We start from the raw sequence: 13,250 nt of genomic DNA, 5'->3' as shown, positions 1-13,250 counted from the left end.
GATTATTACGGATTTGTCTATTCCAACCTGTTGTGTGAAAATGTGGGATATGTAAAAAGGTGAGGAAGATAGAGATAGGCTACTTGTTGGAAATCAATACCACAAATTAACTGAGGGAAAACTTAAATCCTACAGAAGAAAAAATAGGATGTATGTTTGGTGAAATGAAAAGCTTTTATCCTCACTACACCATCTGCATCTAATCCAGACAGTACATGGGTTTAGTTTCACTTGCTTTAAAAAGGTAACCTTGCCATACAAATTTTTTGGCTGTTTTTCAACACGGCTGCGACCTAATCCAAGGATCTCCCTTCTCCCAAAGCGTCTGCAGAGAAGTTTAGAGGAGGCAGAAAGACGAAGGGGGTGGGGGTACTTCACAGCTGAGATTTGGGGCTCCCAGCGGCGTCATGCAGAGCCGATCATTGTCTCTCTCACACTTTCTAACTAGCATTTCACAACATGCAGACAGCGGATCGAGCCGTACGCAGGAGCAGCAGCAGCAGATTTGCCCTCGAGGCTTTTTTCCTCCTCGACGTCGACCATAACTAACAATTTGGATTCAGCGCTCGGATGAGGGCAATTACTGGCAATAATCTATCATAATGTCTCCTTTCCGATCGACTGATAGTCTAATAAGTGAAGCAATGGCTGCACAGATCTGAGTCCACCCCGTGTGAGAGAAGTGTTGGTTGGTTGTTTTAAATTCAAACGACAAAATAGAAAAGAAAAAAGGCACTTTGATTTCAACGAGGATCGGATCGGTGGACACCATGCACAGATCAGCGGATTTTACACTCAGAAAGCCGCTGAGTACGTTTGATTTGGGATTACTGTGACACACGCAGGTTTCTTCTTTTAAGGGGGATTTTTTTTTTTTAGTAGGAGTCTTGCTTCCTTTCGCTCCTGTTCGCTGTCCTCCGGATCCTGCAGGACTCCTGAGTCGCGGAGAGCCCATGCAGTCGCCAAGGTTGGTTTGTCTGATATCTGGAGATTTATTTTTACATATTCACTTTTTTTTTTTGCAAAGTAGTCTTGCCAGCTTTTGCTTTGCTTGTTGGCATTAAACTATACGTATGTCCTAAAGTATGTTTTTCAACAATCTGAAGTCTCAGGAGAGCTAGACTTCATGCACAATGTGGAGCTCTATTGCTTAGACTGCAATGGAAAATACATTAAACGCTAGAGAGTAATATTATGCAACATTATTTTACTTATCATACGTATATATCTGACATAATACAGCGTGATCACATGTGTTAAAGGCAGTGTAACATCAGGGCACACATGCGCCTGCCGGCTGCACATTTCCACATCCTAATTGCATGACAGCTGTAATTAGGCCAATAACAGAGCTGTCCATAAAGCTCACATTTAATGACAGGTTTGGTTGTCCTCGTAATGCCATGTGCGTTTGTGTCATGATTTGATGTTTCATATCAGAGCTCATAAGAAGCGCCATCTGTTGGAAAAGAAGAGGATCAGTCCTCAGAGAGAGTCCTGCAGGACAGAAATGTAGGCTAGGGCACACAATTCGACATAAAAAAGGATGTGGCTGATATCACTTATATTATACTGAGTACATGTCAGAGCTGTGTTGTAAGCTCTTTAAGAACACGTTTGACAGGTGATACCAGCACACTATGATTGGATATTACCTTGCTGGATTTATAGACATGTCTCATTGTTTTATAATGCCACTTTTTCCTGTCAAAGCATGTGAAGCAGCACATGATCTGAGGACTCAGTGGAGACCTCATTTATACATTGTTTGTCTTTTTCATACAGTACATAGCGATGTTCAATCCCAAAACACATTTGTTCTTGAACATTTTGCACAATTTGATGATGAATTATATAAATTATTCCAAAGACATAATATATCTTATGGATAAAAAAAAAGGACGCTGAAGCTTAGAGCTCCTGGTGCAGTCAAACTGATTATGTTCATTTGAATAGATAGGGTCTCCTGCTTACTCTTATATTCAGCACAATGGATTATCTATAAACTGTTGTAAAATTGCTATAATAATGTCAAGAATTCAAGCTGATTTCCTTGTTTTCTCCGACAAACAGTCCGTTACAGTGAATTCTGGCTTTACAAGCAGGAATCAGAGAATTTATGGTCATAGATAGATATCAAATAATGTTCTGTCGAGTGATAAATCTAACCATGTACATGTTTATTAAAGTAATGACATGTTTTTGATTAACAGTAAGGAATAAATAGATCTGTCCTAACTTAATTTGGTCAATGTATGTGTTGTAGACACTTTATGGTTATCTATTGATTGTGTAAAATGTTATACGTATTGGCCCTTTGCATGTCAATGCAGTCATGTAGGCTAGAAGCTCATACTATAATAAAATAAAAAAAGATTAATTGGGATTGTATGCCAAAATAGCAATTGTCTTTCATGAGGGACGGATGGCTTATTGTTTATAATAGGCTTAATATTTTCTAACCACCAATACATCAGTGTCAAATGTTATTGACTACGTACTTTAAGGGCAGGCCGCGTTAGCATGATATTAACATTTTGATATTAAAAATGGCCTTTGTCTGCAACAGGTGACATTTCAGATGTTCAATCTAAACCCCAGATGTGACATAAAGAAACCAGGATTCAGAGCTTTATCTAACAGTGGACCAGCTCGTGAATCAGTCAGACTATAGACATAACTGCACCAAAGCCCTTATAATGCTACAGGACACTTTTGCTTCCACATCCAGAAAAAAATGTTCCACAATTTATCCAAACATCTCACGGCGCAGCAGCTTTATACCTTTCAGCTGCTGTCATTCATTTCAGATGTGGACGGTGTATTAGAGCTGGAGATCAGTGTGCAAGAGGGCCACCCTTGTTGAAAACATGTGTAGGCTCAGACCTCATTATACACCAACGTATCCATCATCCACAAGAGGGACAGCAATCACAAAAGACATTCAGCATAGCTATGGAAAAGTACTCTGCAGCCAGCCACGACCTGAGCGAACACCCCCATCCGTCTGAGAGTGTTCTGCTAAATGGCAGCAAAAGACAGCAATGATAATGTGTCATTTCAAGACAAAGATATCCAAGGAGGGCCCCCCCTCCCCCCTCATATGCTTCTCTGAACTGTATTGGAAATGTGTTCAAATCCTTAAAACCTAAATGCCACAATTACTCTGAATCCTGCTTTATGAGTTTCACTGAAATAAACAAGAATCTTTAGGGAAATGTCCACATCAAACAGCCATCAAGGCACTCCTCATGATCCCTTTCTCGTTATGTGAACTCATGAACTTGTAGGTTTTGGAATACTTCACAAAGTGTTGGTTGGTTTAAACTACTGCAAGACGACATGTTGGATACGCTCATGGTTTGTTACCTGCTGGACATACAAAACCATCAGTAAAATAATGAATAAACCCTTCAATTTAGGTGGTTTATTCTCAATCTGTTTTCTCATGCGGATATATATTTTTATCATATAATTAAAGCTAGCTGAACTGAATTTCAATTATGTTTGATTGCTTCCACTCTGTTATATTCAGTTTGTTGTATGTTTTGTTTTGGTTAAATTCTCTTATAACCCTTAAAAAATCTAGTTCCCACATTGACATTTTTTCACCTCACCTAGCTGACAGTATCATGTCCGACAGGATCATCACACAGTTGAATTCAACCAATTTATCATTCAACAGAAAAATGGACTGCCAATCACTTGATGATTGGTTAATCATTCATGTCCTTTGGAGCAAAAGTGCCAAATAAATTAATTATTGATTAATTTGTTGAAGATTTTCTCAATAAATCAACTAATTGTTAAGTCAATAGATTGCCAACAAAATACATCACAATTTTGCAGAGCCTGAAGTAAAAGTCCTCAAATTTCATTCCTTGCTTCTGTCCAACAAACAGTCCAGAACCAAGACTCTTCACTTCATATTATAATGATGAATGATTTCCCTTAGGGAGCTAGAACCAGCACGTTTGACATGCTTGAATACTAACTGATACCATTTATCACTTATCAGAAAGTTGTCAATTATGTTTTTGATTAATTAATTGATAAATCAACTAATCATCACAGCTCAAGTTGCTTGGATAAATAACCACCATAAATAATCCAATGCCATCTGTGGCTCGCTCACTACTGTACCACATAATCAAGAACACAATTGGTGGGCAGATACATCGACACAGCTGTAGTGTTCCAATCAATGTAGTATTTAGTAAGGGTTTGTAATAGCCTCATTTATGATGTTTATACTGAGTGAAACATTTAAACCCAAGAATACTCATGGCTGCACCTTCACATGGTGCTCTTTGGGCTACACATAATTCCAACATACAGTCAGACAAATTTCCTTCATTTAGAAATGTTGTCACCCTAAGAAACAACAAGTAGCCTATAGTTATTGAGGAATTGTAAGCACAAAGTGTAGTTGGTTACTAGGGCTGGACGATATGAACCAAAACTCATATCTTGATATTGATTAGCTGAATGGCGATACACGATATATATATCGATATGCCTTTTATTAACAGTGAAAACACATGGAAAAATAAACTACCTGTTTGTGAATTTAAAAAGCAATATTATAAAATAAATAATGTTCCTTAAATACAATAAGAGAGAGAGAGAGAGAGGAGGAGCAGGGTTAAGAGGGAGAGACAGTCAGTCATCATCAGTGAGATGACGCTATAACGTTATTTTAATGCAACATAAACTATATCGATATTAGCAATATTTTCTTACCCTATATGTTGTTTGAAAATATATCGATATATCTTAAAAACTCGATATATTTCCCAGCCCTATTGGTTACTGAGTTACTATGTAGGCTAGTGTTTGGCCCAGTTTGTCTGTATATAGAAGAGCCGCCTTTTTAGGATATATAACATCACTAATATGTTGATATAAAGGCAAAGGGTAATTCTTGTTTTGCATAGTTGTTGTTTTTTTTCCTCAAACTCTGCACACATGCTCTGCAGAGGAGGGAGGCCACTGCTTTGCTTTCCAGGGTTTCCCTCCACACTGAGGTTACATGGCGTTGTGGACTACCGCTTTGTGGGTCTTGAAGAAATCTCTGGTCGTCGTCGAACAAGTCTGCACACTGAGATGTTATTTGAAACTTTTGTGAGAGGGGGGGGGGGGGGGGGGGGTGTTAAGGGTAGAAACAGGCTGCAGTGATTGGTTCATGGTGTGTCCGCTTCACTTTATCGACACTCCCTAAAAAGGAAGAGTCACTGCCTGGGCTGCTCCAAGCCGCTTGTCACGCATTGACTCTCGGCTTGCTTATCCAGCAAGTAGCGGCTCAGTTCAACTCAAAAGATTAACAACAACAACAACAAAAAAAAGCTTCTTCTTACCACATTAGTGATGAAAAGACGGGGACGACTTCAGACCTCTTTTATGGACTTTGTTTTGCGTGTTTTGTCGACTCAACGAGGACTCGGCGGCTCTAACTTTTCTCCTTCCTTAATCCGGTTTGAGCAGGGAGAGGAGTGAAGTGCGACCCCGAGCTGGATGGATGGTTATGGGGGAAAGAGGAAGACCCTCGGCGCTTGACGTGTGCAGAGTCCTAGTCGTGTTTCTCTCACTCTTCCCCTCTGGTAAGTCACTAGTTTTTACTTCTGAAACAACTTATTTATTGAACCATCTACCAATGTGTACATTAAACACGACGAAACTAACTGAATTAACTAGTAACGTAGTAAAATAGGGTTCACTACGGGTTCACCCTAACCCTAACCCACGACGCAGCTAACTGCTCCTCTACTAAACTTACTTTCCACCATGGAAAGCATGGGGGCTAGTTGCCAGGTTTGCTCCTATTTTAAAAGCCACTTTCTAGTAGCTCGAATTTTTTTAAAGCTTTTGTTGCTTAAGTATTTGTAAAAAAAAAAAAAATTTGCTAAATGAGGAAAATTCGCTGTTGCAAAAAAAAGAAAAGTAAATTCTCCTAATCTCTGCACCAAAATAATTCAAATTAAAGATTTCAGAGAGTGCTTATTGACTTGTTGAGAAATATTGGAGATTTTAACATTTTTGCTACAAGATTGAAAGTGCAAAAGTGGAATAACTACTCTTAATAGGTGTTTTGATTTAGGTATCTTTTATCAGAAAAAATCAAAACAAAGCGAGAGTTGCTGCAGCTCATAACTGTTGTTTTGTTTGGGGGATGGGGCATGCCTTATTTTACCTTTTCAACATTAGATTTTAACCTACCGTAAGTGTATCATTGACTAAGCAAGAAGCCTAGTTCTACTTTGAGAAGTTTAAAAAGTGTTGCCCTTATATCCAACAAAACAAACTTTGTAAATATTATTGTTGAGTTCTTAACTCCAGTTTAAAGTGTAGCTCAGCAGCAGCCACAAGAAAGCGACTTACTTGCATTTTATTGACTTTACACCTTTTTGTTATTTGACGATATGACTATTGCACTAGGGACACCTCTTTCAGCTCACCTTACACGTTTCCCAAGCCCTTATCAGTTTCCCCTCTCAAGTCACTTACCGTCAAACAACAAAGTGATAATGCACTGATAGTGGAGATCCAGTTTAGTTTATTGCCATCTATCAAATGGGTGGTAAACGGAGAGAGGGCGATGTGGGGGTTGGAGAGAGGTGAAGCTTCTATCAGAGGGTTTTAAGTGAGACTTCAAAGTGTTGATATCACCCCCCCCCCCCCTCCCTCGAGACACTGAGTGAAACCTCTCACACAAGCCCATACAAATAAATGCTTTATTAGTCCAAGGTAATACTAAACAAACATGGTGTCGAAAACAGAGCATCCTGAGAAATGTTTGAAGAACATTTGTGTTAAGAGTTGGTTTTTATGTGGCAACAATCTACCATCACAAGCTTCATCAAAGGTGTAGATTAGGATACCAAATTGCATTATTAATTATAAATAAACCAAAAGTTGTGAAGAGGTAGTACGCCAAAGGGATGTTCAGAACTTCATTGTTGTTGTCTTAAATGGTTTGTTCATAATTTGATCAAATATACTTCTTCATGCTTTAAAATGTATATCAACACAGTACAGCAGCAACAGTGATGCTTTTACCTTTTTAAGCAATCGAGTTGTTTAAAACATGTTCAAATTTGATGCATAGGGTCAAAGAAAGCAAACCTGCAGAGCAACATTTGACAATGCAGCCTAACAACAATAACAGTGAGGGCTTCAAAGCGCTTGTTTGTAAGGTTATTATTCTGGTTTTCATTCCAGTTTTATTTAAACTATGGTCTTAAATATAATCAATAACATCCAGAGTGTACTTTTAGGTTATCAGATATGAAATGTTTTTTTTTTTGTTGCTCATTTTGTATCTTGTTCTTCGCAGTGAGTCTGCAGTGCAAGATCCTCAAGTGTAACTCTGAATTTTGGGCCTCCACGTCGAACTCTGGCCCGGAGGAGGAGTTTTGCACGGCACTGCGAGCATACAACAGCTGCGTGCGCCGGACTGCTCGAACCTGCAGGGGCGACCTGGCTTACCACTCGGCCCAGCATGGCATAGAAGATCTAATGAGCCAACACAACTGCTCCAAGGAGGGGCCAACGTCGCAACCTCGCGCCCGAACCCCAATTCCACCTCCATCCCAGCCGCTCCTACCCGACAGCCAGGAGCGCTCGGATGGCCCGGAAGTGTGCCACTACGAGCGCAGTCTGGCGCGCAACACGGCCCCGCCTAACTATACCCACTGCGGCTTCTTTGGAGACCCCCATCTGCGAACCTTTGGAGATGATTTCCAGACGTGTAAGGTTGAAGGAGCTTGGCCGCTCATCCACAACAAATACCTGTCTGTCCAGGTGACCAACACTCCTGTGGTGCCGGGTTCAATGGCGACTGCCACAAGCAAGGTGGGCATCCTTTCTGTTCTGTTCTGTCCTTTTATGAATGTACTACCATAACCAATTATTCCCCAAAAACAAAACAAACAACCTCACAGTGCTGGTAGAGAATGTAATGTTAATCCAGGCAAGAACATTTGTAAGCTATCTGTGTTGTGCAACCAACTTATTCATTGCAATAGTACAAGGTATCAGACAATGCACAAGCCTCTGTCTAAGAATAAGTATGGACACGGACACAAATAGTATCAAAACATCTCTAATGAGAATATTTTTTGAAGGTTTGTTATGGATTAAGACAGTACAAAATGATAAATTGATACTTTCATATTATTTTGCTGCATAAATGTCATTTCTGCAGAACAACAGCTCTTCATATTTCTGTCTTTGTGAGTCTTCTTTCTCATGTGGTCTGGCTGTGAAAGCTTCTCCTTTTGTTGAAATGTGGACTCTGGTTGGTGTTTGGTTGAGGTCCATAAAAACAGATAAAACGAAGCCAAACTCCAGTGCTCAGTTGCACGGATCTTGATAAGCTTTTTTGAAACGATATGTTAGTGTAATAACAGCAGTGCTGCGTCAAATGTTAACCCGGGGTTCATATCTAACAAGATGGATTTCAGTGGAGTTTGAGGTCAGAAACAAGGAGTATGAGATGTTGTAGTTGGTTATACATGTAGAGTTGGTCCAGTCTGGTTTCATAACTTGAGTTTAGACTGAGGTATAAAAGCACTTTGTCCTTAATCACATTTCTAGAAAGAATCATTTTCTGCAATCACAGCCTCTTAATGACGCTCTATTAAGCATTTGTGGCTTTTTAAAGCTCTTTTACAGTAAAGACATTTTTGTGTTGCTTTTCTTGGAAGCAAATGAGACAAACTTTTTTTTTTTTTTTTTTTTAAAGATCTTGATTCTGGACAAAGGGGGAAAACAAGGCAGCAGCCAATGCCACCTGTGCAAACAAAGCCTCTCTGGTAAAAGATCTGCATTAGCAGGCTCTGGGTTTTGGTGCATTGCTCTCACTTGAGCAAATAAAACAGTATGGTTATTTCTATCTTCGTTCTGATTGAGGGATAACGGAGCCATTTTTTCGTTTGTTTATTCTATTTTAGGCATGATAAATTAATCAGGGGGGAAAAACAATTTCTTGTAGGTGGGCGTAGGGCTTGGGGGAAGTAGGGCAGAACTGGTGCAACAGAGAAATTGTCAAGCTAATAGAATGTTCTGTCGACTCCTCTGGTCCACCGTGTGCACACATCAGAGTCCCCAGGCTGTCCCGGTGCCGCTGCCCCTCACAATGGCTCATTGGTGTCCTGATGAAACCGAGCTAGCAAGAGTCCTGACCAGTCTCGCTTAATTAGCTGCAGAGTATATATCGCTCTGTCCTGGCCCGACGCCACTCCCTGGAGCATAGTTCTGGGGTTCACAGGCAGGTTTTGCAGCACTATGAATGGATCGTCTTTGTGTCTGCAAACTGAGGCCTGATTTTTACATGGCCCAGACTCATGTTTTTTGAGGGCGTTTACCTTGGCCTCCCCCAATGTTGAGCCAGTGCTGAAATGTGACACTAAAGAAAGGCCTGTGGGGTGGATGGCACATGTTGCAAAAAAACTTGTGCTTAATGCAAAAGTATAAGAACGTTTAGCACAGCTTATAAAGAGTTAAATATTTATCAAGAGGTGAACATCCACTTATGATTTGAAGCTCACAACCCAGATGCATACAATCTTTTAGCCTTAAACTAATCGAGATGTATCTTTTTATGTCCTCCTGCAGCTGACAATCATCTTTAAGAACTTCCAAGAATGTGTGGACCAGAAGATGTACCACGCAGAGACGGACGAGCTACCCGCCGCATTCGCCGACGGCTCCAAGAACGGAGGGGACCGCCACGGGGCGAACACCCTGCGCGTGGTTGAGAAGGTCCCGGGGCAGCACGTGGAAATCCAGGCAAGGTACATCGGGACGACCATCGTCGTGAGGCAAGTCGGCCGCTACCTGACCTTCGCGGTGCGCATGCCGGAGGAGGTCGTGAACTCCGTGGAGGAAGGCGACGACCAGGACTTGTACCTGTGTCTGCACGGCTGCCCCGTCAACCAACGCATCGACTTCAGGAGCGTCCGGGCTCGAGCGGCCGAGTCTCAAGGCGCCAGCAGGACAAGGAGCAGCAGCTTCACCTACCAGTCGGCCAAGGCCAAGTGCAAAGAGCGGCTCCCAGTGGAGGACCTGTACTTTCAGTCCTGTGTGTTCGACCTCATGTCCTCTGGAGACATTAACTTCACCATGGCCGCCTACTACGCCTTTGAGGATGTAAAAATGCTCCACTCAAACAGCAAAAGGTACCACCTCTACGAAAAGGATGCTTTCATGAGCGGTGCGGCACAGAGGGGCAAAGACTTCCTCTCACTCGTCTTCCTCAACCTCCTCGCTGTGTTATCGTGGATTTTGTGCTGCTCAGTTCATCTATAGTCCCTTTACAAACGATTCCCTCATGGACGTATTTTCAGTGAGTGTTTGAGTACCATCACTGTGTCATTCATTGGCTCCTTTCTGCTGCTCTGGGTCTGCGACGTGACCAGCGGCCTGCAGGCTGCAGGCTCAATCCCAGCTCTGAGTCTCATTGTTTGGTGTTATTGTTGTGTTTTGACTTCAGTCGAATGACGAGGCGAGTTCACCGCGGTCTCATCTATCATCGTGCGTATTTAGCAGGTTCATAGCGCTGGTTCTTTGATGGGCGCAGCGGTGAGAGAGCCCTGCGACTTCCAGAGCTCAGGACATCCACCTGGGATTAAATCCACATTCTCACCGGGGTTGCATGCCTATGGGAATCCAGACAAGATGATCTTTTGCAGAAAGAGGAGTTTGCTGATCCTGCCACCGGCTGATTCCCCCCCCCCCCCCCTCATTGGTGCTGAGCCAGTGAAGCTCTCTTTGGCTCATGTGGTGGAGCTAGAGGACCTGACAAGGCCTTTTGTCAACCTAAGGCCAGAAAGCAGCTCCATGTTTGATTAGTTTCCAGCTTTGGAAAAGCTTGAGCCTTTTTTTTGGAGGAAGCACTCAGCCAAAAGGATGTCAGAGCAGCGTCTCCAGTCGTCTGCAGTCGAGATTAATGGGTCATATTGTTCGGTTATGTGTGTGTGTGTGTGTGTGTGTGTGTGTGTGTGTGTGTGTGTGTGTGCATTACTACAATACGTGTGCAGAATTCAGAGTCTGTTGTTAATTTTGTGTGTTCGTGTGGGTGTAGTGGTTCCCAGAAATGAGATAACCAACCTTCAGTTGGAAGAAATCTTTCAAGGTCTTTGTGTTGCACCCAAAATTTCAGAAATAGAGAGGAAGAGGCACTCTGCATTTTTGTTAAAAAATGGACTCTTTTTTAGCCGGTGGAGCTAATCCCCAAAAAAGGGAATATAAATAATGTCTTCTCATCTGTCAGTCATTTTCAGTGTCGCACAGCCTTTCACTCCCATTGTTTGAGCTGAGATGTTGATCAGTCAGTGTTTTGTAGTCTCAGTCGGTAATGTGAATGTACAGTATACATAAAAAGCAAAGGGCGACCTTAACGACGGCACTCCAGAGTGTTTACAGATTTTATAATCCGACCAGTCAAACTACGACAACCTCCCCTGAAAGCATTTTTGTGAATTTAACTTTCCACTTGTCAAGTCGTTGCAAACAGTGGCGTTAGTAGTACTAGCTGTAAAGAAGTCAGTTTAGCATAATATAGACTTCCAGTGTGCTGACCTGACCGTGGCTTAGTGCGTAAATGATAAGCATATGTCTGTAGACGTGATTTCATGGCTTAAGTCATTGCCAAAGAACAAGCCCTCGTGCCAACATTTCCACAACAGCTGAATTTTTCACCCTCCAGTCTTAAAACGACTCACTTTAAGGGCGATTCTTAACTGTGTTGAACTTGTCTTTGTCGGAGTAAAATTACTAACACACATTAAAAAAACAGCTACTTTTAGTTCAGATCTTTGCAGTTCCACCTTTTTCTTTTTCTTGTGTTTCATGCTCCTCACCACAAGATGTTTCCATTTGAAACGTAGCTCTCAGCTGCAGTTTCTGGTATTGTGTACGTCAGTCCTGGAGATACTGTTAGTATTCTCGGGCACAGATTTACGTTCATTCATCCTTTTTACACTGAAGTATTTGGCAGGCCTTACTACTGCTATTAGGAATATGTATGGGTGCAGTTTAATAACACACACAAAAAAAAAAAAATCTTTAAACAGATGATTGTAATGTTGAAACTTTGTGTTAATAGATGTGATTTGTGTTGTGAGTTCTACAGTCAACAGTTCTACATGTGTAATGTGAGATTGTACATATGTTTTGTGAGTTTAAATTTGTATACTACCAGTTGTGTTGAATTGAACACTCCAGTTTTTGTACATCAGATGTTTTGGTGAATGTGAACCTTTTTTTTTAATTTTATTTTACAAAGCAATTTTTTGCAAAAAACATGAACACCACAGAACAAAATCTTCTGCACTAAATACACAAACTTGTGTTTTTTATTTTGTGTTTAACCAGGTAATTAACCCATTGAGGTCAAGATCTCTTTCACAAGGGTGACCTGGCCTAAGAGGGCAGCAGCACACGTCATAATAAAAATAACATGATTAAGAAATGGTTTTCAAACTGTAGTTGTAGTGGGGTAAAGTCATTTCTGTTTACTCATTGATTGGTCATATAAAAACACTTTGTTAAATGCAATCAGCTTACATATAAAGGGAATGTAGGGACGTGTTATGTGTTGTTCATGTTTTGGAGTTTAAAGCACTTTATGTTTACATTTTTATTCAGCTCTTATTTTTCAAATTTGTCAGACTGGTGAAAAAGATTTAGAAAAAAAACAAACAAACTGAATGGGAAATGCCAGACAGATCAAAACCGTGTTGTAATGTAAAGAAAATGTTGTGCTACATGCCAGCTGTTTATAATGTAAATTATTTATTGAATAAAAGAAAATGTCTTTAATAGGTTGCCTCTTGTCTCATTTTGTGTCGTTGTGAGTAGTTCAAATCAACTCAAGCGCTGTGTTTGACTGCCCCCTGCTGGAAACATGTTGAAATATCTTAAAAAGATATCTCTAGCAAACATGAATAATTCTTTTTGTACAGATGCTGATGGTTACTATCAGCAACATTTAAGAGTGATTCTTCTGAGCAGGCAAATATAAAATAAGAACTACAAACATGACTATCTACTCCTACAAATATTGACTCAGCCAATAGCAGAGCTCAAAAGCTGTTGTGTCATAACAGCCTTCATGATTAAAGCGTTGTATCCAATGTTCTAGTCTGAGTTGAAACATTCAAGTTTAATCAACTGACAGCATCAAGTGTTTCTTTTTTAAGCTTCATAACATGATAAATACGTGATAAGGGATGTAGTAGCTACTTATG

General features: G+C 40.8%; 1 protein-coding gene across 1 annotated transcript; it reads left to right on the top strand.

The window, feature by feature from the left end:
- Positions 1 to 332: 332 nt before the first annotated feature.
- rgma (repulsive guidance molecule BMP co-receptor a) lies at positions 333 to 12,822 on the top strand. The gene is made up of 4 exons (XM_061035232.1): positions 333 to 967; positions 5,485 to 5,600; positions 7,334 to 7,851; positions 9,616 to 12,822. The coding sequence occupies exons 1-4, from the start codon at positions 954 to 956 to the stop codon at positions 10,306 to 10,308; spliced, it is 1,341 nt and encodes a 446-aa protein (XP_060891215.1). The 5' UTR covers positions 333 to 953; the 3' UTR covers positions 10,309 to 12,822.
- Positions 12,823 to 13,250: the final 428 nt, after the last annotated feature.

Source organism: Labrus mixtus, chromosome 4 (assembly GCF_963584025.1).
Source record: "Labrus mixtus chromosome 4, fLabMix1.1, whole genome shotgun sequence".
Classification (NCBI taxonomy): domain Eukaryota; kingdom Metazoa; phylum Chordata; class Actinopteri; order Labriformes; family Labridae; genus Labrus; species Labrus mixtus.
This window is presented reverse-complemented; position numbering and strand designations above follow the sequence as displayed.

What these genes read in the sequence shown, in the direction of transcription:
- rgma (XM_061035232.1), top strand. An exon ending in TCTCTCACTCTTCCCCTCTG is followed by an intron (nt 5,601 to 7,333) that starts GTAAGTCACTAG and finishes TGTTCTTCGCAG; the next exon opens with TGAGTCTGCAGTGCAAGATC. An exon ending in TGGCGACTGCCACAAGCAAG is followed by an intron (nt 7,852 to 9,615) that starts GTGGGCATCCTT and finishes GTCCTCCTGCAG; the next exon opens with CTGACAATCATCTTTAAGAA.